Source organism: Ailuropoda melanoleuca, chromosome 12 (genome assembly GCF_002007445.2).
Source record: "Ailuropoda melanoleuca isolate Jingjing chromosome 12, ASM200744v2, whole genome shotgun sequence".
Taxonomy (NCBI): domain Eukaryota; kingdom Metazoa; phylum Chordata; class Mammalia; order Carnivora; family Ursidae; genus Ailuropoda; species Ailuropoda melanoleuca.
Genome location: NC_048229.1, coordinates 15,154,412 through 15,180,194, shown reverse-complemented (window position 1 = coordinate 15,180,194; position 25,783 = coordinate 15,154,412). Strand labels below are relative to the sequence as shown.

The following is a 25,783-nucleotide window of genomic DNA, read 5'->3' as shown; positions in this document are numbered from 1 at the left end:
AACTTCTAGATACAGGCTTTCATCTGGAAAAAAAACTTTCATGATTAAAATATTTACAGACATTCGACTTAAAAGCATAGGTTTCCTTAGGCCCACAATTGTCTTTATTATCATATAGCCTGTCTTCTGTCAGTAACATGTTCTTTAAAAATACTCAATTCCTAATAACTGGATAATGGAGATTTGAAGTTGATTCATATAAATCTAGATGCATCTGTTAGTGTTAAAATACTTTCATACTCTGTAACTAATCTGCTCTAATGGTTTTTTAACAGCTTTATTGAGATAAATTCACATACCATACAATTCACACGTTTGAAGTCTATGATGTTTTTTATCAAGTGCACAGGGTTGTACAACCATTGCATTGTAATTTTGGGACATTTTTGGTCTCAACATTTCCTCCCCCAGAAGCACTCTACCTGTTTGCAGACACTCCCCATTCTTCCCTCTGCCCAACCTCTGGCAGCCACTAGGCCCAATAGATTGGCTACTCTGGACATTTCATATAAGTGAAATCATACCATATTTTTTGTGTCTGGCTTCTTTCACAGAGCATAATGCTTCTGAGATTCACCCATGTTATAGCATTTATTCTTCACTTTTTCTGGTTGAGTAATATTCTGTTGTATGGATAGCACATCTTGTTTCTTAATCCACTGATAGTCATTTGGGTTGTTTCTACTTTTGGGCCATTATATAATGTTGCTGAGAACGTTGTATGTTGTGGCTACATAGGTTTCCAGTTCTCTTGGGGATATACCTAGGAATGGAATCTCTGGGTCATACCATTGCTGGGTGATCCTAAATTTAACTTTTCGAGGGACTGCCAAGCTGTCTTCCAGAGAGCTGCACCGTTTGACATTCCCAACAGCGGTGTATGAGGAGGGTTCTAATTTCTCCACATCCTCAGCAACATTGTTTCCTGCATCTTGACTCTAGACATCCCAGTGGGTGTGAAGTGGAATCTCATTGTGCTTTTGATTTGTGTTTTTCTAAAGACTAATGACGTTGACCATCTTTTCATGTGCTTCTTGGCCATTTGTTTAACTTCTTTGGAGAGATGTCTAGTCACATCCTTTGCCCATTTAAAGTTGGGTTATTTGTCTTTTTATTATTGAGTTGTAAGAGCTTTTTATATATTCTAGCAACAAGTCCCTTGTCAGAGATATGATTTACAAATATTCTTTCCCATTCTGTGAGGTGTTTTGTGGGTTTTTTTGTTTTTTGTTTTTTTTTTTACTTTTACTTTCTCAATGGGATGTTTTGTAGTACCTAATGATTGTTTTAAAATTTTTTCCTTCAGAATTCAGTCGGCGTCTTAAGGAGCGCATGCACCACAATATTCCTCACCGATTTAACGTAGGATTGAACATGCGAGCCACGAAGTGTGCTGTGTGTCTGGATACTGTGCACTTTGGGCGCCAGGCATCCAAATGTCTTGGTAAGAGCTGCGGCTCTGCATTTGTGGGGAACACCTGCATGTCTCCACTTAAACAGATCTAGCTGATGGGGGTGGGTAGTTTTTTTTCCTTTTTCTTTAAGATTTATTTATTTATGTTAGAGCAGAGCGGGAGGGGTAGAGGGAGAGGGAGAGACAATCTCAAACAGACTCTGTGCTGAGCGTGGAGCCCGACACAGGGCTTGATCGCATGATCCTGAGATCACAACAGGGGCCGAAACCAAGAGTTGGACGCTTAACCAACTGCGCCACCCAGGCGCCCCTGTTTTTTTTCTTTTTAAATTTCTCATCCTGTAGTACATTCATTTTCAAGCTTTTAGTTTCAGTGGGAGGACACTATTTTTCCCCTGTTAAAGCAATGAGCTTATCCATGTTTCCAGCTCATGTCTCCACTGCCCTGTGCAAAATGCCTTGTGCGTTGCTGATTTCCAGCCCCCCTGCTTTTTCCAGGCTGTTCTCTCCCCACCTTTAGGCTGTGGGCTGGCTGCAACTGAGCTGTGCAAACAGGTCCCTTACACACTTATTTGTGGCAGCCTGGGGAGAAGCCAGGAACACTGTGTCAAGAACACTTGGCTCCCTCATTTCCTCTCTCTGTCGGGGCCTGGCTCCTGGGAAAGCTTAGACATCACCTGGGTGTTGGGGCCTGGCTGGGTTTTGGCTGGCAGAGGAGAGCCTGGGCCAGGGTCCACCAAGGTGGTTTCAGAATGTTCCTTGCTTTTCCCCAGAATGTCAGGTGATGTGTCATCCCAAGTGCTCCACGTGCTTGCCCGCCACCTGCGGCCTGCCAGCCGAGTATGCCACACACTTCACTGAGGCCTTCTGCCGTGACAAAATGAACTCCCCGGGTCTCCAGAGCAAGGAGCCCAGCAGCGGCTTGCACCTGGAAGGGTGGATGAAGGTGCCCAGGTATTGTGGCGGGGTGCCTCGGGCTGGGGCCAGTGCTGGTGAAGACACCATGCCAAAATAGGCCACTTGGGAATAAGGATTATTTTGAGCCAAAGGCACTTGACAAACTGCTGGTCTCATAAGGACACTGACCTCCCCTCTCTCTTCCCTAAAGTAGGAGACACGATTCCCCTGTGAATGCAGCCCTCCCTTTTCCAGGAGGAAAGGAATATTATCACCAGGGAATCAAGGCCTTCAGAAAGAACTCTTTGCAAAGAACCCTTGTTAAAGTAACCCCTTATCTTCCTTTCTCCTCCTGTAACATTTTAGCTGCTTTTTCATAATTACTAGTCTTTGTTCAAGCCAGTGTACAAACACATAAGCCTCTCCACTTTCGGGGTCTTTATCGTCTGGGGGAGACTCCCGGGAACACGTAAAATAAAAATTGTATGGTTCTCTCCCGTTCATCTGTCTTCTGCCAGTGGAATTCCTGGGCCGGCCACAGAACCTACAAGGGTAGAAGGAAGCTTTGCTGCCCCTGACACGTTGGCTCAGGCCGTTCCGATTCCCGAGCTTTCCTCAGGAAGCGTCTCGGCTAGGATTCCCTCTCCCCGCGCCCCCCCGCAGTCCCTGCCTCCTCCCCGCCATTCTTCTTCGGCCTCCACACCTTTGTTCTTGTCCATCCCTGTTTTCCCAGGAATAACAAACGAGGACAGCAAGGCTGGGACAGGAAGTACATTGTCCTGGAGGGATCCAAAGTCCTCATTTATGACAATGAAGCCAGAGAAGGTAAATTAATAATTCAGGGGGCAATTTAGTTGCACGTGGTTGACCCAGGTCTCCCAGTCTTGGCGAGAAGGCTTTGTTTTTCAGACTGCGTTGCAAGCCTTCTACGATTTTCCAATTTTGAAAATTAAAAACCAAATGACTTCGCTAAAGGTTATTGGTACGATACTCACGTCTATAGGTCTCCCCTCTGAAGAACCTGCAGGGTGCTGCCCTGAAGAGTCTACCTGCTAATACACCTTCAGAGAACTTCTGCCTCAGTCAACTAACCCATAAATCCGCATCGCCATCAGAAATTTGACTGTGCTACTCATCTGACACACTTTATTTTGTTTTTATCTTCCCTCTCCGCCTTCTCTGCACACCTTTTTCCTTCCTCCTTTGTTCTCGTGCGCCTCTCTTTCCACACGTACTGTCTCTCTTGCCCTGTCTCTCTCTCTTTTTCTTTCTTTCTTTCTTTCTTCTTTTCTCTCCTTGTTCTTGTTCCTGTTCTTTTGGTTTTCTTTCTGCCCTTCCTCTTTGCACCAAGCTGGACAGAGGCCTGTGGAAGAATTTGAGCTGTGCCTTCCCGACGGGGATGTATCTATTCATGGCGCCGTTGGTGCTTCTGAGCTTGCAAATACAGCCAAAGCAGGTGAGGGGAACCAGGAGAGCCCACCAGGGGGCACGCTGGGCTCGATCAGTCAACCTCAGTCAGCCGGGGTAAAAGGGGCCACCCTCCTCCAATCGCCCATCTTAGTGGGGGACTGGGACTTGCATGCTTAGGGGTGGGGGATCTCTGACACCTCAGGACCATCCTCCCCCCCTCCCCCCCCCCCCCCCCCCCGTGGGGGGGGGGGGTGGGGGGTGGGGGTGGNGAGTGAGGGAAAGCCACACCCAACCCCTGCTCTCTGTCCAATTCCCTAGATGTCCCCTACATCCTGAAGATGGAGTCTCACCCGCACACCACGTGCTGGCCCGGGAGAACGCTCTATTTGCTGGCTCCCAGCTTCCCTGACAAACAGCGCTGGGTCACCGCCTTAGAGTCTGTTGTCGCAGGTGGGAGAGTTTCTAGGGAAAAAGCAGAAGCTGATGCTGTGAGTATGAAGATGGGTGCTGGAGCTTGTCTTTGTAAGGCGGGCTGACGTGGGAACTGACCTGGGTGCTGGGAGCCCTGTTGCTGCCTCCCTGAGGGGTGATGGTCCTAGACTTTCATGACCGGGACCCTTGTGTGACCAAGACATGGGCTCTGCGCTGGCCTGTCTGGTGTCACACGCCCTCCTTCTGCAGCCCTTTAGAATGGGGGTGTCAGTGCCGTTAGCCAGCTCTTGGTTGCGCAACGGATCTTGGTCATGGTGGCAAACGTACTCATAAGGAGATCCTCTCCCTTGTTTACTCTGATGAGTTTATTTGAAGACTTGAGTTGCAAACACTTGGCCATGAAGCAGCACAAAAGTCGGCCGAAACCATGCCAGTTCGGGGAGGGCTTTTCATAACCTTCTCTGTAGCTTCCACATGATCTGCTCTTCTGTAGGCAGGTTCGGGATCCTACTTCTCCTTAAGATGGCAGAACCGTAGGTGTGCCTTGACTGGCATCACTCCTCCTGGAAAGTTCCAGGATATAAACAGGGCTCCTTACTCATTGGTGTTTTCTTCACCAAAGACCGAACACTGGGCTCCTAGTAAACACGTTCGGTGTTTGCAGTGGTAAACTTCTTAACCATGAGCCTCCTGAGAGGAGCTTGGCTCACTGGGTGGACCTGTTTTGATGACTTGTTCTGTTGTTCCCTGTGTGAGCCTTTTATTGAAATCCACGTTAATATGTGTACAATAGGGCTGCGACTGTATTTCCTACGAGCTTCTGCCTGCGTGGGTTCAGGTAAAGAGATTCAGAAGCTTTTGCTGCTTCGCTGCTGACACTGTGCTTTGTACTTGGGCTGCAGCCTGGAGGGGAAGGAGCCTTCCGTGTGGCTTATTAACCCTCTGCAGGTGACCTGTCTTTAGTGTCAGTTTATGTCCTACCGCAGAAAATCTCTCAGTGTCTATTTCACTCATTTATTTCTGTGTCCAAGCTGAGGTGTAACTCTGGAGATACCAGTAACATTCATGTTTTGCCTTTTGAGCTTAGAACAAAATATGGTGCAAGCCAAGAGCAAATGTGTGTTTCTGGCATTTTCAGGAGTAACCTTACTTTCTTCCTGGCACCAAACTTCTCTCCGTTTTTGCTTTTGTCTCTCTGGATGGTTTGTTTATGAATGGTTTAAGCTTACTGTGTCTTTTTTTTTTTTTCCTTTCCTTTTCCTTTTCTTTTTCTTTTTTTTCTTTTCTTTTCTCTTTTCTTTTCTTTTCTTTTGGTTCCAATATGTAAAGAAATTGCTTGGAAACTCCCTGCTGAAACTGGAAGGTGATGACCGCCTGGACATGAACTGCACGCTGCCCTTCAGCGACCAGGTAGCGCCGTCCTCTGGGTACTGGCCGGAGGCCCCCGCAGTCATGAGAGAAAGGGCTCTTGCTCTTACTACTCTTCGGGGTTGTCGTGGGGACGTGGTTATGCTTACGCTCCGCCTGTGGACTTCTGTTCTTGCAGGTGGTGTTGGTGGGCACTGAGGAAGGGCTCTACGCACTGAATGTCTTGAAAAATTCCCTCACCCATGTCCCAGGAATTGGAGCGGTCTTCCAAATTTATATCATCAAGGACCTGGAGAAGCTCCTCATGATAGCAGGTGGTAGGCCGAGGACGTGGCGCTTTCTTTTCACTGTCGGGGGAAACTATTTGAGAGCCAAGTGTCATGTCTGTGAAACACAAAGGCAGGTCCTCCTGGTGGCAGATGGGAGCCAACGCAGCTCTTTCCTCCGGGTCCCCATCGGTGCCCGAGCTGATGGCACTCTCGGCTCAGATTTGTTCCTGTGGTCGCCGGTGCAGCATAGCCCAACACCCCCAAGTTAGACCACTTCACCATTATGCCAAGTGAAGAGTAGTGAGCCCCAAAAGTCTCAGTAACAGCAGACCCTTTGATGCCAACGTCATAGTGACGTCAGCACCACCATGAGCCATGGCCTTCTGAGAGCTTGCCTGCTGTTAACATGCGGCCTCTTATTTTTCTGTGACCCCTCGGAGACCCTTGGAGTGTTCTCCACTGTTAACATTTTGCCATATTTTTACTCTCTTCCTCTACAAACACACGTGCACGCACACTAGCTTTTGAACCATCTGAGAGTCCCCTGCAGCTGTGACCCCAGTCTTTAGCGTATCAGCTAAGAACGAGAGTGTTCTCTTACACAACAGTGGCAAAAAAATTTTTCTCTCTTTGTTGGTGGTCTGTATTTTTTTTTGAAGGGAAAACAGTAATTTGTTGGCTCAGTGTTCAAAAACACCTACAGCCAGGTCTTGTTTCAGGTGTGGCTGGATGGATCTGGGGGCTGAAAGAACATGGTCAGGAGCTGGCCATTCTCGGTCTCTCATCTCTTCCTCTCTTTGCCTCTTTTGTTTCTTTCTTTCTGCTTGCTTGCCCCCCCTTCCTGTTCTTCCTTTCCTTCATTCCTCTCCATCCCCACCTTTCTCCCTCCCTTCTTGACTTTATTCTTTAGAGTGGTTTTAGGCTCACAGGGAATTTGAGAAGAAAGTACAGAGAGTTCTCGGATGCCCCCTGCCCCCACCGTCACCATCCCCACCAGAGTGGCTTATTGGCCATAACTGATGAACCCGCAGTGACACATCGTCCCCTGGGTCCACAATTTCCATTAGGGTTCACTCGTGGTGTCCCTTGCGTGGGTTCGGACAAACATGGCAGGGCATGGAAGCACCATTGGAGTATCACACGGGATAGTTTCCCGTGGCCCAGGTTTGGAATTCAGGAAATTTAACCCTTGCTATATAATGCAGCTGTCTGATACACTGCCCGGGGTCAGATTTCACCTGAGGCTCCAATAATGTCCTTTCCAGCATTTCCCCCCTGATTTGTGATCCCGTCCCAGGTCATGCATTGCATTTAGTAGTGCCCATTAGCCTCCTGTAATTGGGAATGGATTTTTGTTCTCCACGACATTGACATATCGGAATGGTCCAAGCCCGTTGTTCTATAAAATGTTCCCTCAGTGTTCCTAACCCATCCTGCTCTTCGCTTTGGTGGGAGTATGTTAAAAGTCCGCTTCATGCTCTCTGATTTTACGTCTGCAGATTTTTTTTTTCATCCCAGAATCTTGACCAAGAGGCCAGGTGTTTTTCACTGTAGTTCTAAAACTTGGACCCGAGCCCCGTGCACAGGACTCTGTGGAAAACTGTTCGTCTGCGTGGCCCTGTGTGGCTACTTGTGAGGAGAAGTGGAACTGCCTTCCCGCATCTTGGCTTCCCTGCCTCACACTGACCTCGAGGCTCTTCCTGTCCCCTCAGGAGAAGAGCGGGCTCTGTGCCTTGTGGACGTGAAGAAAGTGAAGCAGTCCCTCGCACAGGCTCACCTTCCCGCCCAGCCCGACATCTCCCCCAACATTTTCGAAGCCGTGAAGGGCTGCCACTTGTTTGCTGCTGGCAAGGTAAGCTCGCCTCAGGGCCTCAGTTCTTGAAATCAGCTCTGGCCTCCTTTCAACAGGGCGTATTGATTTGACCTTGGAAACTGTATGTCTTCTCCCTGGGTTAAATTTCTGTTGCTTCCTTTAGGCACATGAAACAATTTGGGTAGCCATGAAATGTGCATAGGCTTTGAGTCGAAAGGAAATGTCAGAGGGAAAAATGAGGATAAAATTAACAAGACGAAAAGGATGATCCATAGTTAAAAAAAAAGTGTGTGTGTGTGCGTGAGCGTGTGTGTGTGTGCGTGTGTGTGCATGTGTATATGTGTATGATGAAGTCTTTTTTATTTTCACTTTTTTTAAAGTAGTTTCCACACCCAGAGTGGAACCCAGCATGGGGCTTGAACTCACGGCCCGAGACCAAGACCTGAGCTGAGATCGAGAGTTGGATGCTCAATCGACCGAGCTACCCAGGCGCCCCTAGACATTTTTTTTTTTAATCTAACATGGAACCCCACGACCGAACTAGATGAAAAAATGTTTTACTAAAAATTTGCAAATTCTGATTTATGACATTTATATAATATAAAGTCAGTTCCTGATAACTCAAGTTAATTTTTTGGTAGCTAATAGCTGTTGATTTTGGCATATAAGTACATTTGCTTGCCTGCTTCTTTAAGGAAACTTTTAAAATTACGAGTATTTGTGGGTGCATACCTGTGAACATATATAACTTTAATGAAATCTGAATCAAGCATTTACAGACTCCCTGAGGCTACCAGAGTTCTGCTGAAAACCACCTTTCCCTTCCCAGAAGACTGCTCAGTGGGTATTTGGCATTTAGTCACTCTCAAGTCAGCATTTACCTATCGCATTCTGTGTACTTAACCAAGCCTTCAAGGGGTCTGTGTGAGGGATGGAGGACCAATGGGGGAGGGGTGTGGTGGGCCACAGGAACCTCCTGAGGGGGGCTTGACTTTGGCCTTGGCCTTGGCCACTGTTCCTGAGGACTTTGAGTTTCTGAAACCCTGTGGCCATGGGGCCGGTGGGATTCTTTTCTTAGTCACTTATACAACAATTGGGATTAACTGTGGCAACAATAAAAAGAGGACAGAATATAAAGGAAGAGGATGGCTGTCCTAGAAAGTTGTGGATTTACGAAAGTTTCTCAGAGGAGGTGAATCTTGAGGGACTGATGAAAGATGTTGCTGGATGGACCCAGGATTTCCAGATGGGGACCCGGCAAGGAATGCTATCCCTTTTCAGTTTTATCGATTGTTTTTTTAAAGAGAACATTTCTTTTTCTTTTTCTCTCCTTTTTTCTGCTTTTTGTTATTTGCTGTATATTCTCTTATAGCTGTTGCATTTTTTTTATCCCTAATATTACTTGGGCTGGATCTCTTATTCGTCTTAATTTCATCAGCATTATACTGATTTTACTAATCTTTATAAAGGAACAGCTTTACTGATTCTTGCTATGATAGCATTATCTTATTTATGATTAATTTTTGCTTTTTCCTTAATCTTTGTTTTTCCTTCCTTCAGTTTTCTCTGGCTTCCTTCCATTGTTCTCTTTCTTTCTTTCTTTTTTTTTTTTTGTAAGATTTTATTTATTTGTTCGACAGAGATAGAGACAGCCAGCGAGAGAGGGAACACAAGCAGGGGGAGTGGGAGAGGAAGAAGCAGGCTCATAGCAGAGGAGCCTGACGCAGGGCTCGATCCCATAACGCCAGGATCACGCCCTGAGCCAAAGGCAGACGCTTAACCACTGTGCCACCCAGGTGCCCCCATTGTTCTCTTTCTAATCTCTTATTTGGCTAATTAATTTTCAGGTCTTTTTTTCTAAGATAAGCATTTTAAGGCTATACATTTTCCCTCTAACTACAATTTTAGTCACATCCTGTTTTTTTTTTTTAATCATTCTACATATTTTAAAATGTCTTATGATTTCTTCTGTGAATGATGAGAAATGGGCATTTTACAATGTTGGAACTCCTAAAAAATAGGTACATTATACAATTGTAACATCTAATAATATAAACATCTCCAAACTCACTACCCACCCCAAGAACTAGAACCTTACTAACAGTTTCCATTTTCCTGTGTATTCCTTCCCTCTCCCATCCCATCCCATTCCACCCACCGTTCCAACTGCTGACCTTCATGTCAGCACTGATTTGAGAAGCTTCTTTTCGTCCTTGGAGAAATGACAAAGACCTGGTATTGGGAGGTGACGTAAGAGTGATTTAGCTGTTCTAGAAAAAGAGAACTCTACATACACAGATCTTGGCTAAGAACTTTTCTCTTTGAACCACAGTCCCTAAATTCTTGAGGTGACTTCTACTGCCTTCCTGCCCGCTCAGGGTAAGATTGTCAGAAGCCCCTGTCTCTAGCAGAAGGTGCACACCCCCGAAGTGTGTGGTGTCGGGTGATTTCCAGGGGCCTCTGCCAGGTCTTTGTTAAATCAGTGGTTCTTATCCAGGGGCATTTCTGTCCCCTGGGGGACACTGGGCAGTGTCAGCTGGTGGTTGTGCCACTGGCATCTAGAGGGTAGAGCCCAGGCTTGCTGCTAAACGTCCTGCAATGCACAGAACAGCCTCTCGACCCAGACAATCATCTGGTCTGTGTCAGTGGGTCAGTGTAACTGAGGTGGAGAGACTCTGTTCTGAACTGGTGTTAGTTCCTAGTTTTGCTATGGAGCCAGTATACGCACTAGTGACCCTCTTTTGCTTTCTTTCTGTTTCCCTGATTGCTTTTCAGATTGAGAACGGGCTCTGCATCTGTGCAGCCATGCCCAGCAAAGTTGTCATTCTCCGCTACAACGAAAACCTCAGCAAGTACTGCATTCGGAAAGTAAGTCCCAGGCCTCGCCCGTCCTGCTATCCCCACCACCCAGTGTGGAAAGGGTGCTGCCTCAGGGAACGGTGTGTGCCAGGTCCCTTCAGCCTGGGTGACCTCCAGAGAGAGAGAGAGACAGACAGACAGACAGACAGACAGACAGACACAACCTGCCTGCCTGGAGGAAGCTCCAGAGCCCTGAGTGGCTACAGTTTTCCCTCTCACTTTCTTTCTCCTGTTTGTGAGCTGCCTCTCTAGCCAGCCCAGTGAATTCAGCCCTTTGTTAAGGGAGAAAGGAAGCAGGCTGATGGAAGAGACACTTTTAAATTAGCATTAAAAAAGGAGATCTCTCTGAGAAGCTAGCAGTCCCTGGTAAGCGACACTTACCAGAATCTTTGTCAGATCCTAGACGTTTCTATTAATAACTTCTGGAAAAGCCAGTGCTAGCTGTGTTCCTGTGTGTAATTAGGGAGCTGACTCTCCTTAGAGCAGAGCGGTGGTGATGGTGACTGCAGTGTGGACAAGGTGCACATTCGATCATTTGCCCTGCTTCCAGAGGCCGGCAGTTGTCCCTAGACTAAGAAAGCTCCACCTGTTGTAAGCCTAACTGATTTCGGTGCCTTCACCACGAGTCTCAAGTGAAATGGGGGTGAACAGATAAGGGTCACTATGTGTTAGGGAGACAGTTTCATCCTGGGTGGGCTCTTCGTTTATTTTCTTGGGCACCTACTGGTACCAGAGACCAAGGTATTTTACAAACACTTTTCACCACAGTCCTGAAATGCAAGGGTGGTAATCCCCGATTTTCAGGTAAGACCATTGAGGCCGGCTGAGATCCTGTTACAAAGTTGAGACCAAAACTGCAGTTTGATTTTGCCCTGCTTTCACTGTGTCATGTTGTCTAAAAGTTTCCTCAGACTCACCAGGTGCTCAGGAAATAGTCAGTGGTGATAGTGCAGATTAGATTCTGAACTGTTAGCTTTAGGAGAAGTCTCAGAAATCATTGCTTCTTTATAATTCTTGGCCACCATTTTGAATAAGCATGCCTAGGTTTTTGAAAATATTAGGATTGGCCTGAAAAGAAATGGAAGTAATTAGAAAGCCGATCACTAATGGAGATGACAACAATGATGATGAGATAATTATATAGGTAATATAGGTTCGTGTTAGAAACTCAGCTCACAAAAAGAAGGAAGCTAAAACCACTCCTTCTAACCACCCCTGTGTTTTCCAGTCTTTTTCCGAAACAGACAAGAATTTGTATTTTTAAAGATTTGTCTTTGAATGCAACCTTTTCATTGAAATGGTGTTTCTGACTCTTTTTTTGGCTAACATTTGATATTATTTTTTTAGTCTGGGGTTGCAAAGAACCCAGAGGTAGCAAAGGGATTATTAGTCTTCTTGGGGGACATGAAAGGATTGCGTGTGTGTGCTTTGTGTGGCTGAGAACGTGAACAAGTCCAGAGGTAACCATCTCCGTCTCCAAGGCTCTGTTAGATGCCTGAGGGGGGAACGGAATAGCAGTGGAAATGGGGCTGCCCTGTGTTAACGCACATCATTTTCTTCTACCCTCTGTCTCAGGAGATAGAGACCTCAGAGCCCTGCAGCTGCATCCACTTCACCAATTACAGTATCCTCATTGGAACCAATAAGTTCTACGAAATTGACATGAAGCAGTACACGCTTGAGGGTAGGGCCCAACTCCTCCCCGCCGTCCTTCCCCCCAGCCCACACTCTGCTCTGGCCTTGCCGCCAACGCTAGCTCCTTCCTAACGCCCCACTTCTCACCTGCCTTTACAGAATTCCTGGATAAGAATGACCATTCCTTGGCACCTGCTGTGTTTGCCTCCTCTTCCAACAGTTTTCCTGTCTCGATAGTGCAGGTGAACGGCTCAGGGCAGCGGGAGGAGTACCTGCTCTGCTTCCACGGTGAGTCGGGGGTCCCTGTCGGCCACTGCCCTGAGTGCTTGCAGGCACCAGGAGTCCCAGACCCCCATCACGGCTCTCTCCCAGTCCGGCTGTCTCATACTCTTTCCTGAGAGCAGCCACTTCTTTCCTTCTCTGCCCGTTGCTGCTTTCTCTCCCTCTCCTTTCTCTCTTTTCCTTTCCTTCTTTCTTGGGTTTTCTTTTGATGTTTCTCTTCATTCTTTTTTATTCCTCCTTCCTCTCCCCGCCCCGCCAGCAAATCTCTGGGTCCTCCTGTCTCTTCCTCCCTGTGTCTTGGTCTCTGTTTCTTCCCTTTCCCTTCCTCCATGTCTCCTGTCTCTTCCTCCTTCCTTCCTGTCTCTCCCACTTTCCTTTAACACATCTCTGAGAGATGTGACTGAGCAAACGTCCTCAGGTTTTAATGATCCAGTTAAATCCGCCTGGTGGTCCCCTGGGCTCAATCCCTTATTCTTCTGGCAAAGTGTATGGGGTCATTGACACTGCTGCCTCTGACTGTGTTGATGCCCCCGGGCTCCAACTCCTTGCAGAATTTGGGGTGTTCGTGGATTCTTACGGAAGACGTAGCCGCACAGACGATCTCAAGTGGAGTCGCTTACCTTTGGCCTTTGGTAAGTGATGCAAGGCATGGAGGGCTGTATTCTGCCAGCAGCTGGAGTCCTAGGAAAGAATTGCAGGTGGAATCCTTTTTGGCTTAAGTGCTATGCCTGTGGATTACATTAGACACCAAGTGCCATAGGTTGTAGTCCCCTGAATAGTGTTCAGGGCAGAGATTCTGATGCTTGATGAAGGACTGCATAAGCCAGATCCACCGGCCTTGTGAAACATTTGTTAGGCTCTCATGAAGAAAGGAGAGCATTCTCCATGAATTTATTGAAATCATTTCAAAGGCTGCAGAGTACCATGGCATAGCTGAACACCTGTCCATTTAACCAGTTCTAATTCGGCAGAGCACGTAGGTCATGCTCATTCTTTCCGTAAGTGTAAACATTGCTGTGATGAACATCTTGCACTAACCTTTGCACACTTGTCAAGTAGTATATATGTTGCTCATAAGCCCTAAAAGCGAAGCTGCTGGGTCAAAGCATAAACACACACATATGTACAAATATGTACACTCATGTCGGTGTGAACGTTCTGAAACACTGTTATGGCTAAAATACCTGCTAAGGCTATTTGGTTTCCAAGTTTTGGAACTTGTTATGGACAAGACAACAACAACTTCTTGCCTAAGATGCTGAGGCTTGACTGCACAGTTCTGCTTGATGTGGTACCAGTGGGGGCACTGGGATAACTAGAAAGTCCAAAATGGCCTCACAAAGTGGTGGCCAGTTGGTATAATTGGTGGGAAGTCAGCTGGGGCAGGTGGCTGGAGGCCTCAGTGCCTCTCCACATGGCTTCTTCCAAGAGAGCAGAAGTGGAAGCTGGCAGGCCTTCTTGCTTCCACCACATCTTACTGGTTAATGCAGCCACGGGGTCAGCCTAGGTTCAAGGCAAGGAGGCTCCACCAGGGCCCGAGTACCGGGAGGCATGACTAATAGTCCAAAACTAAAGTCCTAGTTTACCACAAGGGATAATGGTGATAATCTCCTTTTCCTTTTAAGACAGAAAAAGCTCCCATCATATCCTAGAGTTTCATTGATAACCGTGATATAGACATATAGTATTAAGATTAGGAATATTTAATTATCTTTGAACCCAGTCTTTAATTTTTTTTGAAAATGTACAAAATTAAACAGTTTAAAAAGGTATACAATGAAAAGTCTCACCCATATAACCTGTCTCCCCAATTCTTCATCCCTACTCCCCCATGGTGGGGGAGGGGTGTGGAACTTCTCTTTCTTATCCTTCCAGTGCTTTGTGCAAATACAGGTGCATGAGAAAATATACTCTTATCCTCCCCTCCACAACACACTTTTTTTTTTTTTTAAATCAGTGTGATGCCACACTTTACACATTATTCTGAATCTTGCTTTACACACTAGTAAAACACACCTCCGGGTTTTTTATGCATCAGTACATGGAGAGGTTCATGCATTTTTACAGCTGTGCAGAATCCCACAGATGTACCATAATTTATTTAACTGACCCCCTATAATGTACTCTTGATTTGGTTCCCATCGTCTGCTCTGACAACACGGCAGTGAGTAAGCTTGAACATGCTTCATTATGTTGGCACATGGATGTATGTGTAGGATGAGTTATTTTCGGTGGGATTGCTGGGTCCAAGGTTGCATTGCAGCCTGGTTTTGATTTCCTCTTTTAACCCTTCCTTGCTCCACGCTCTTCTTCTTTGGTGGCCATGCAGCCTACAGAGAACCCTATCTGTTTGTGACCCACTTCAACTCACTCGAAGTCATTGAGATCCAGGCACGCTCCTCTCTGGGGTAAGCATTGCCCTTTCAGGCTTTGAAAAGCTCAGCTGTTGGGGTTGGGGGTTGGGGCCAAGTGTCTGTTTCTTCCCATCCCACCTAGCAACGGAGGTAACCTGAATGTGAACTCTTCTCTGGAACTCCGTAGGACTCCTGCCCGAGCGTATTTGGAAATCCCGAACCCACGCTACTTGGGCCCTGCAATTTCCTCAGGAGCGATTTACCTGGCATCCTCATACCAGGATAAATTAAGGGTCATTTGCTGCAAAGGAAACCTCGTGAAGGAGTCCGGCACTGACCATCACCGGGGCCCCTCCACCTCCCGCAGGTACCGCATTTCTCCTCTTCTTCATTACAGGAGGCAGAGTGCTTTTCTGTAAGGTAGAAGGAAATTTTGCTAAACTGGCCAAAGGTTTCCCAATCTTCAAGCTCAAGCCACTCCTTTCTTTGAGATAGAGCATGAAAGTGACTCAGTCCTTTTCGAGTATCAGGAGAATTTTCACATGCCCCCTTGGAAAAGGTGGAAGGACATGTCTGGTCTTTCTCTGTTGGGTATTTTCCGTGGCACTAGAATGGGTCATAAATTATGCACTCATTGCTTCAGCAGATACTCTGCCATGCTAGTTGGGCTTGCCGTGGGAGGTATAGCGCCGTACCAACCAGACGCTGTCCCTCCCTGCTAGAGCCCAGTGGAAGAGAGACATGAACAATCAGGCAATTAGAGCACAGCTTAGAAGGATGGGGCTCTGACTGGGCTAGTTTAAGACACCTTGGGAGCCCAGCGGAGGGTTCCCAGCCTAGACATGGGGGCCAGGGAAGATTTCCCAGAAGAAATAAGGCCTTTGGTATGGGCCAGGCTTTCCTCTTTTCTTGGCATGTCTTCCAATTTTTTGTTGGGAGACTGAACATTTCTGTGGCAATTCTGGAAATCAGATCCCCACCCCTCCCTGTGTTTTTTGCTGCAGTTTATTTAGTGACTCTCCTGGACTAATCTGTCAAGTCTGTATTCTTTGTTATGTGTGGCCATTCAGGTTTTTGCTTGGTTAAGCTAGTCATCAGCTAATGGTTGTGCAGAGATTTCCCTTCTGTGCATTGAACCGGGAAGTCTCCCACTGTTTGCTGAGGAGGTGTGTGTGTGTGTGTTGGGCACACCTTCAGTGCTCAAAGTCGGCCAGAGTTGAGAGACTGAGGCCTTCTCAGATTTTTTCCTGGGCATTTGCAGTGCCTTGCCTGTGCGTGTGGCCTTCTAGATTCCTACACATATATGGGACCATTTCAAAACGCCTTGTAGCATCTTATTCCCAGATTGCCTTTTGAGTGTTTTGGCCAGCCTCTTCCCCAACTGGTATCACTGCTTCGGGTATATTTGCTAGGTTAAACACTTGCTGCTGACTGTTTCTGATAAACATCTGGGAATAGGGCTTTTTTCATGAGCAAACCCTGCATCAGGTCAGATAAAAAGCCCTGAGACTGGTAGCCAGACAGTCAGATGGGGCTGTGGATTGGGGCTGGGGCTTTTTGGGGAGCTTCAGTCCTGATCTCCCTCCAGTGGCTACTGTGGTTACAGGGCTGTTGGTTTTGAAACTACTGCAGATCTGGGGAGAAAAGGGTGAGATCCAGCTATTTTTCTTACATAAATGCTTTTGGTCTTTGAGTTGTTGCAAGTCTTTGGTTAATTTCCAGAGTTCTGGAAAGTTGGTTTAGACCATTGATACCAGTGTTCTTGTTGCTTTAATGGAGGAACAGGTTTTCAGCAGTCATTACCGTCCCATTCTGGAAACGCTCTTCCCCTTTTAGATACAGGTGATAGCACCCTTTGCACATTCTTCTGTACCTTAATGTATCTCGGAGGTTGCTCCACATCAGTATCAGAAGTATTTCTTCATTGTTTTTTTTTTTTTTTAAATTTATTTGACAGAGATAGATACAGCCAGCGAGAGAGGGAACACAAGCAGGGGGAGTGGGAGAGGAAGAAGCAGGCTCATAGCAGAAGAGCCTGATGTGGGGCTCGATCCGAGAACGCTGGGATCACGCCCTGAGCTGAAGGCAGACGCTTAACCGCTGTGCCACCCAGGCGCCCCTGTTTTTTTTTTTTTTATGCCTACATAGCATTTATGCCTTCACATGACCTTAATTTATTTATTCCTTTATCAGTTGATGTTTCGGTGGTTCACAGACTGTTGCTGTAAAAAATTAAGTGACATTGTGCTTATGTCATTTTGCAGGCTTAGGAATCTATCTGTAGGAGAAATTCCTAGAAAAAGAAAATTGATGGGTGACATCAGATGTCCATTTGTAATTTTGATAGATGTTGCTGAGTATTCCTCCCTGAAGGCTATATATCCATTTGTAATCGTACCAGCAGAGCGTGGGAAAGTGTGACTGACCTTGTCTTGACACAGAGGTCTATGAGCCAGATCCAGGTTGATGGGTAGGCTTGAGATGTGTAACTTGAAGTTCTTGGTCTACAAAGAAGTCCTGAGATTATTTAACCCAGGGGAATACTTAACTGACCTAGGATTTACGTTTTCTGGACTACTCTGTCTACCCTGTAAAGAGTTATGTGGATCCCCTACTGTGTCCTAGACACAATATCTGGGGCTGGGGATACACTGATGAAGACATGTTTTTATTCTCAAGGAACTCTCAGTTTGGTGGAGAAACTACCTCTAATATTTAAAAAGTGCTTTGGTCTTGGAAAAGAATGTCATAAATCTAATATTTTGAGACTATGTCCTAATGAATGTCTTTCTTCTGTTGACATGCAAGAGGTTAGTCTAAATGTTTGGCCAGTAAGTTTAATCCCAGGCACTTGCTAGAAACCCAGAAGTGGTGAATAACCAGCAGTTCCTAACTCTTTTGGCTTGACCCTGCTTCAAGAGTAACTGCTCAAAGGACTATTGTTCTTCTGAAAATGTCGTGATTTTCTTTAAGTAGTTTCCAAGTCATGCCAAGAACAAATCAAAATACTGTAATTAGATTTTTTTTCTCTACTGCCTTACTAATTAGATGGCAGGCACCTTCCTTTTGAGACTGTATAGTGTCTCTGTAACAAGTTGCTTATTCTTGGCTTACAAGGGGTTCCAGTTCATGTGAAGGAGAAGCAGAGACAATGCTGTTGCTTTCCTGCTGTGGCCAGGCATGTCCGGAAAATCAGCAGTTAGTCTTTGCTTGTCTCTTGGCTTATAAAATGGTCTTTTTATGCAGAACTGCTTTGGAAGGTCAGAATGTAGAAGGCCAGCTTGGCTGAGTATGATTCACTGCAAGGCCTCACTGACCTCGTCTGTTTAGCAGAGCAGGAAATGCAATTCTTTGCAAACACTCCCCGACCACCCCCCCCCCGGCCATAAAATTGGCATGGGAGATCGTTGGTCATTAATGGATACAGAGATGGCAGATTGCCCACTTGGCCTAAAATGATGGGTATTTTCTTTCATCCCACTTATCTAAGCCAACATTCCAAATGGTCTTCCTGGAGCCATCCTTCTTCCCCTGGGCATTGAGTACCTTCTCATTTGCTTTAGGATGGGCCTGTGTGGACACATTTTATAATTTCCCTTCCATTACAAATAGGCTTCATGTAATTCTCCTCCTTGGAATTTATTTTTGTCTTCCATATCTTAAAGCCACATGACCAGAGAGGAAATACAAACCTTTATTTCAAGATGTTGAAATCTGACTTATCTTAAATTTTTCCACTGGACATGTAGCACAGAGGCTTTCTAGCCATGTTGTCTGGAATCGTCACAGTTAGAGTTGCACAGGGAAACCAGAGAATCACATGAAAATCTTCACAATGAACTGATCACTTCTCAAATTACCTCTACTCACCTTTGTTTCAAGAATCGGCAAACTTTTTCTGTTAATGTCCAGATAGTAAATATTTTTGGCTTTGTGGGCCATATAGTCTGTCTCAATTATTCAACTATTGTGTGAAAGCAGCTATAGACAGTGCATAACCAGATGGGCATGGCTGTGTTCTAATAAAACTTTATTTATATAAACAGGTCATCTGTCTGAATTTGGCCCTCAGGCTTGCTCTAGAGTCTGCTTTTCATTTGTTTTTAAATTATGGGCATTGACAAAAGTGATTCTGGCAGTTAGACCAGTAACTGAAGGAAACAACACCACAAATTTGGTCCCTTTCAAAGGGAAGGATTTAAATATCAAGGATTAAGATAGGCCTCTGGGAAAATCAATGACACTCAAATATTTTTGAAGAAATTACTTTGACTGTACTGAAGTCCAGCATTGACAGAAAGTATGTCATTGAGCTTTTTAGCATACAATTTTGTTGCGAAAATTAGAGCAAGATAAATCAGTGTGTGATTCATACTTGGTTCATTCTTAGAAGCAGCATGTAATTCCAATTGTAATTTAGATTTTAAAAATAACGAGGATAAATTTACTTTCCTGATTTCTACTTTTATTTTCTGAGATAAAGCCCCAATCAATCAAAATATGTTCTCCAAGTAATATTCTCTATAAAATGTGCCCATTTTAAGTAGATTCCCTTTTCCTAGCTCTAATTGTGCCGAGATGATGAGGATTGAATACTTTTTCTGCTCATTGGAGTGGGAAGGAATTGACTCTCAGTTCTGTTTCTGGATCTCACTTCTTCAGAGAGATGGTTAGGGCTGTATCTGCTGAAATCTTCATTTGAAATATCCAGGCCGGAGCTGGGTGGAAGGTTGGATAGGCCATAAAAAAGCCCCAGTGTTTTCAGTTGTTTGGTTATTACTATCAACCTTTGGGGCCAGGGACATGTTTTGAGCCAACTATGCTGTTTTTATTTGGCCTCCTCAGTTTTCTAACCTGTCAGGCCTGATCCCTACACCTCTCACATCAGCAGTGGGTGCCAAAGAGACTTGGAAAGCCACCTGGAAGGAGAGGTGACCAAGCATCAGGCCGAGGAGGGGGACAGATATGTCAGCTGACAGTGATGAGTACAGACTTCCTCCAGATTGTTCCCTGTATCAAGGGCCTTGTAGCAGCTTCAGTCCCTAAATGAAGACTTCCTTCTGTGCCTTCTAGGCTCTGCAAAATACTAGGTCAGTAGGATACAGGATATAGGATTAGGACATCAAACTGACCTGTGTCAGAGTCCCAGCTCTGAAGCTCCCTAGCCCAGGCCAGGCCCCCAGCCTGTCTCCACGGTCTTGTCTGAACGGTGAGGGTCATGCTTGTTCCTAGCTTGTGGAGCTCTTCTGTGGATTTAGAGTCAGAGCATATAAAGAGCTTAGCATATGGACTGGCACACAGTAGGTGCTCAGGAGAATCCTGCACTCAGACCAGGAAGCTTGGTTTTCTTTTGTTGTCATCTTTCATTCCTTGTCCTCACTACCAAGAGAAAACAAAACGCCCAAAGAACTCCAGGTGGCATCTTTTCTACTAAAGATTGGGGCATGGGGGGTTGCTCAGAGGAGGAAGATGCCCCTTTGGGGTTATGGCTTCTCGGCTTCGCACCTTCCTTTCCTGTCACCTGCAGCCCCAACAAGCGAGGCCCGCCAACGTACAACGAGCACATCACCAAGCGTGTGGCCTCTAGCCCGGCACCCCCGGAAGGCCCCAGCCACCCGCGAGAGCCAAGCACACCCCACCGCTACCGAGAGGGGCGGACAGAGCTGCGCAGGGACAAGTCTCCCGGCCGCCCCCTGGAACGGGAGAAGTCCCCAGGCCGGATGCTCAGCACGCGGAGGGAACGCTCCCCTGGGAGGCTGTTCGAAGACAGCAGCCGGGGCCGGCTGCCCGTGGGAGCCGTGAGGACCCCACTGTCCCAGGTCAACAAGGTAAGGCACCATCCTGAGGCCAGACAAGTGACCTGCAGATCTGAGGGCCCTTCAGGGCCACTGTTAGGGAAAAGGCGGGGATTTATTATAATTCAGGTTTTTCAGGACATATAGCAAGTTTAGGAAGAAAACATATGTAAGAAGAGGCATTTCTAAGCAAATGGATGATGTGCACATATATACCTCACAATGTGATAGCTACCCTAGATCATTCCCTTCCCCAGAGGCAACGAGTGTTAGCCGTTTCTAGAGAGGTTCTATGCATATAAGCAAATATGTATGCGTAGCCTCCCTTCTTTAAACAAATGGTAGCATACTACACAAAACGTTTCTGCCTAATTTTTTCAAGCACATATACAGATACACGCGTACATCAAGAATTTTTTTGGAGGGCTACACAGAAACTGGGAACAGTGGTTGCCTTCTAGAACTTTGAGCCTTTTGAAATCTTTAAATTGTATGCATGTATTATCGATGTAATTTTTTAAGTTAGCAAATGAAGAGATGGTGGGAGATGTTGAAGACTAGGGGGCCCCCCAAGCAGGGGGAGGGTCTGGTCGGAGTGCTTGGTGCCCCTTGGCAGCCGAGCCAGTTCCAGGGGCCTCTTCTGCACAGCACAGCCACCTTGCTGTCCCAGGGCTGGTTTCTAGGTCACATTCTCCTGATGCCACGAGCAGGTCACTGTTGGGACCCCTGCCAATAAAGAGAGGAGGAAAAGCCAGTCAATTTTTCTTCTTATCCCCTCTGATTTACTGATAGAACAGGGGCCAGTGCGTGTGTATGTGTAACAGAGATCCATCCACAGCTTTGGAGAGTTTTCCATGAGTTTCATTCCCTGATGAACCCCGAGGTCAGCGGCTTGGCTACGCTCACTCGTGCCGGCCTGGGCAGCACTGGGTGTTAACGGCCGCAGGGAGACCAAGTGTGGCACACTTCCTGCTGCAATTATGTGGGGGCGAGCCCAGGGACTCCTGGCCCCCTCACCTAAAACTCCTCCTTGTCTTGCTCCTAGGTCTGGGACCAGTCTTCAGTGTAAATCTCAGCCAGGAACACCAACTCCTCATCTTAATCTGCAGGAAAACACCAAACACTCTAAGGAACTCTGCTGAAGGGGCCCACAGCACCCATCTGCTCAGCCACCCCAAGGCACAGCTGGGCCCAGACCCACCTCCGTGTGGACACCCTGCATCCAGGGGGTGCAGGGGCCGAGGCTCTTAGGAGCTGCCAGCGCCTTCCTGCAGTCATCCTCTGTGCACTTTGTTACTCTTTCAGAGCATTCATAAACTTTTATACCTAGCTCTAGCCTGTACCGGTTCAGCAAAGGAAACCAACCTGCGCTAACTACAACGTGGTTAGAATCCTATTTAATAGCTACTTTAAGATCCTAGGGTTGGTTGGTTTTCCTTTTCTTTTCTTTTTTTTTTAAAAGACAACAGAATTCTTAATAGATTTGAATAGCAATGTATTTCCTGTTGTAGTCATTTTTAGCTAGATCACACCATCAGGTCTTTGCTCCGGAAACGTATTGTGGAAGAGTCCCCGCCAGTTGGCTAACCTCCTGCACTCATGTAGGTTCATTCTTGTCCCAGTCCATCCTCGCAGATGGCCCTGTTTTACCCAGGGTGACATCCTAGCCAAATGTTTACTGTTCTCATTGCCTTTTATGGCCTTGACGACTTCCCCTCCCACCAGCTGAGAATGTACGGAGGTCATCGGGCCTCAGCTCGGAGGCAGTGACTTGGGGCCAAGGGACCTCGAGGAGTTCTCCTTCCCTGCCCCTCAGCGTCATCTCCCCAGCCTGCTTTCCACGTAGCTTTGGCCAGGAAAGCATGCAATAGACTTGCTCGGAGCCCAGTGTTACTGAGTCTCTGGGTCCGGGAGGGGACTGGGGGTGCCCACCTCCTGTCCACGACAGCGTGTTGTTCCCCAGCCTGGGATGGGAAGAGACCCGTCCGGGAGTTCTGCATGGCGGTTCACTGCATGTGCTGCCCCCCGACCTGGCTGCTGCCCCCCTTGGGTTGCTCTGCCGATGTACTAGTACCATACCATAGCTCCCGCTGCATCGAGACCCTCTGACCACTTGCCAACTCACTGGCCACAAGAAGCTGCAGTCTGTAGCACTGAACAAACAAAAAACCAAACGCTCAAGCCTTACGACCAGAGAAGGATTTCAGCAAACCGCCACCTCACACTTTCCCGCTTCCCTGCCGACTCCCTCGTGGATGACTCTGTGTTCACACAAAACCCAGTAGGGTTCTACCCCACGAAACTGTGACTTCCCACGTGAGCCTTTCCCTGGGGCTAGACGAAGACCAGGAAGTTCGAGAGAGCTGCGGCCCCTCCTCCGCCCCTGCTGGGGTTGGGAGGTCGTCCTCCCTTAGGTGCAGCACGGCTCCCACGGTTTCCATCTGCCCACTACCAGAGTACGAAATTCCTGGCAACTGGTAAAGAACCAACCTAGAGGCTTTGCAGTTGGCAAGCTAACTAGCGGCCTTATTTCTGCCTTTAATCTCCCACAAGGCATCTCCTGCTTCAGATTCTCCGTGACTCTTAGGCACGCCTCGAACGACCAAGGCACATCCTAGGTAGGCTGAAAGGTAGACCTGTTTCCACCACCACAGGGGAACATAACCACATTTCAACCCACGTTGTCCACAGTTCAGATCACCTTCCAGATTGCAACCTGGCCCAGATCCCTGCTCCTTCCTGCTCGTCTCTTAACCTAAGTGCTTTCTTGTTTGGAACGCCTGTGTCCCTCCCCTCCATGTTGTTACGCCCTTGGCAGGTGTCATGCTGTTGTTTTGTGTTGGTTGGAGTCTTTGGGGTCATACCGCATCCCCTCCCTTCCCCAGGGCAGATCAGACTGTTTGCTGAAGTTTTTGTCTCTTGGTCCACAAGTATTTGGAAAGGTCACTGAAAACTGGTCTTTCAGTCTTGGCATTTCATTTAGGATCTCCATGAGAAATGGGCTTCTTGAGCCCGGAACGTGTGTATCGTGTGTCTCATCTGTGAAATGCTTCCTGCTATAGAACTAGCTCAAAGGACTGTACATATTTACAAGAAACTTTATATTCGTAAAAAAAAAAAAGGAAATTGAATTGGTTTCTACTTTTTTATTGTAAAAGGTGCATTTTTCAACACTTACTTTTGGTTTCAACGGTGGTAGTTGTGGACAGCCATCTTCATGGGAGGGTGGGGAGCTCCGTGGGACCACCAAGATGCCAGCAGGAAATATCGGACCACGAAATTGCAGTCAAAAGCTTATTAGCATAAGTAAGATTCTAGGTCTCCAAAAGTACAGGCTTTTTCTTCATTATCTTTTTTATTCAGGATGAGGAAAAGAATACAAGGAACAATTCAAGATCCACCTGGAGAGGAATGAACTTTTGTTGTTAAACAATAGTGAAATAAAGCAATGATCTAAAACGTTTGCTTTTGTGCAACGACCTCTTCTTTTCTTGAGACCATAAAAATCCTAAGTATTGTGCCCGTGTCAGCATAGGCTTGTTATCAAGACATGGACCTTGCTTCCTTTTTCTCTGGGGTCCCGGAACAACACAGAGGTCTGAGCACACTGCTCTCCCGGCGTCCAGAAGCCTGGCAGCATTCTCTTCCAAGAGTGAGACCTTGTTGAAGTCTGGTCATTAGTTCCAGTGAACCGTGAACTGGCAGTTAGGTCACTTTCTGGGACTGCAGACCTGGAGAGCTCCTCACGCAAACAGGCCATTTTGAAAGGCTTACTTGAGGATGGATTACCTTGTTCCCCTGTAATGCAGCTAACCAAGAAAGCAGGTCACCTTAAAATCGCATCCATTCTAAGGCCATGGGGAATTTAATGATGTAGATTTCCTTGGAGGAGTTCGGATCAAGGTAATTTAAAATGTAAATACTTCTATTTTTAACTAGATGGATTTTTAGAGTCTGTGAGGTAGATTTTTTTCCATGATTTTTTAGTTTGTTAGTATAAACTCTGCTTGATCCGGACAAACATCAGTTTTGGCAAATGGTGATTTCTTTCATGGTTCCTGTTGCTTTTACTCTTTTTTATTTTCCAATGAAGTAATCTGACCACAGTCGTGATCTCACTTGCAGGGTCATATCTGACATGGCTTGTTACAGGAACCGTAGTTGCAATTCTGTTCTACTTCCCTGTTGGAGATAAAAATCTGCCAAAGGTCATAACTATAAGAAGGGAGGTAAATCAGAAGATAAACAAGTAAAAATGTTGGAACCTTTCTTTCCTTACAACACTGGGGAAAGTCTGTCAAATACCAACCAACCATTTCAGTTAATGAGAATTCTCGGCAGCCAAGGAATACTTCAAAAGCATAAACAGTTTGGTTCCAAAAGGAATGTTCCAGAAAGGTTCTCTGGACCCTAAGGATCGACCTCAAAGAAACAACCAAGTACTCAGCCACACCATAAAATGAGGCCCAACCTTCCATGGTGCCCACTCCTTTTTTTTCTTTTAAGATTTTGTTTTGAGAGAGAGCACGCACGAGAGAGGGGCAGGGGCAGAGGGAGAAGCAAACTACCCACTGAGCCACCCAGGCCCCCACCACTCCTGTTTCTGAAACACAGAATCAGAAGCCATGCATTCTGTGCTTACAATTTAATTTTCATGAGAATAAAGACACCGAGTGCACAGCAAATTTCATAACCATGGACCTTTAGGATTTGGAGCCTTAGGCCAAAAAAAGATAATTTGCTTAATGGGACTGAAGTTCTTCTTCAGAACTGGGCCCCTTTAATCTGATTTGCTTTAGCAAATATCCATGCGGTTTGAAGTCTAAAGCATTAAGACTAGGCTTGCACGGGTGGGAGCAGCTAAGCTTCCGCTCATAGTAACAGCTGAATAGGCCTATTCCGGTGGTGCTCAATCACTGGACTTTGCTCCCTTCCCCTAAGGTCACTGGACTTTGCTCCCTTCCCCTAAGGACGTCTGACAATGTCTGCAGACATTTTTGATTATCATGATTGGCATCTAGTTTGTCCTAGAGTGTACAGGGCAGCCCCAGCCCCCACAAGACTCAGATCAGGTCCAACTGTAACCTTGGCCTGTTCTGGACAGATTTCTCTCTGGGCAGTTTAAATAACGCTTACGATGTCTACAGCTTGGAGACTGTGGCACTAGGCACACAGTGTTTGTATGAGTAAAATGTTTTATCACTTGCCTAATCAAATACTGCTTTACTTTCCAAAGCTGGGGAGGGTGGGGCTAG

At 46.5% G+C, this 25,783-nt stretch overlaps 1 protein-coding gene across 8 annotated transcripts in view; it reads left to right on the top strand.

Annotated features, from left to right (window-relative positions):
• CIT (citron rho-interacting serine/threonine kinase) overlaps positions 1 to 23,992 on the top strand; it is a 170,887-nt gene extending 146,895 nt beyond the window's left edge. For 5 of the 8 annotated variants that reach the window (XM_034672359.1, XM_034672355.1, XM_034672356.1 and 2 more), the window contains 17 exons: positions 1,307 to 1,444; positions 2,188 to 2,368; positions 3,045 to 3,136; positions 3,663 to 3,767; positions 4,040 to 4,209; positions 4,947 to 4,991; positions 5,483 to 5,563; positions 5,700 to 5,835; positions 7,503 to 7,642; positions 10,379 to 10,471; positions 12,038 to 12,146; positions 12,257 to 12,385; positions 12,931 to 13,011; positions 14,709 to 14,787; positions 14,921 to 15,100; positions 20,261 to 20,561; positions 21,574 to 23,992. In XM_034672359.1, coding sequence (XP_034528250.1) covers positions 1,307 to 1,444; positions 2,188 to 2,368; positions 3,045 to 3,136; positions 3,663 to 3,767; positions 4,040 to 4,209; positions 4,947 to 4,991; positions 5,483 to 5,563; positions 5,700 to 5,835; positions 7,503 to 7,642; positions 10,379 to 10,471; positions 12,038 to 12,146; positions 12,257 to 12,385; positions 12,931 to 13,011; positions 14,709 to 14,787; positions 14,921 to 15,100; positions 20,261 to 20,561; positions 21,574 to 21,597 — 2,084 coding nt within the window. In that variant the 3' untranslated portion in view covers positions 21,598 to 23,992. The remainder of the gene's footprint in view (positions 1 to 1,306; positions 1,445 to 2,187; positions 2,369 to 3,044; positions 3,137 to 3,662; positions 3,768 to 4,039; positions 4,210 to 4,946; positions 4,992 to 5,482; positions 5,564 to 5,699; positions 5,836 to 7,502; positions 7,643 to 10,378; positions 10,472 to 12,037; positions 12,147 to 12,256; positions 12,386 to 12,930; positions 13,012 to 14,708; positions 14,788 to 14,920; positions 15,101 to 20,260; positions 20,562 to 21,573) is intronic. The other 3 variants (XM_034672358.1, XM_019800123.2, XM_034672357.1) reach the window with 1 other exon arrangement.
• The last annotated feature ends 1,791 nt before the right edge of the window (positions 23,993 to 25,783 follow it).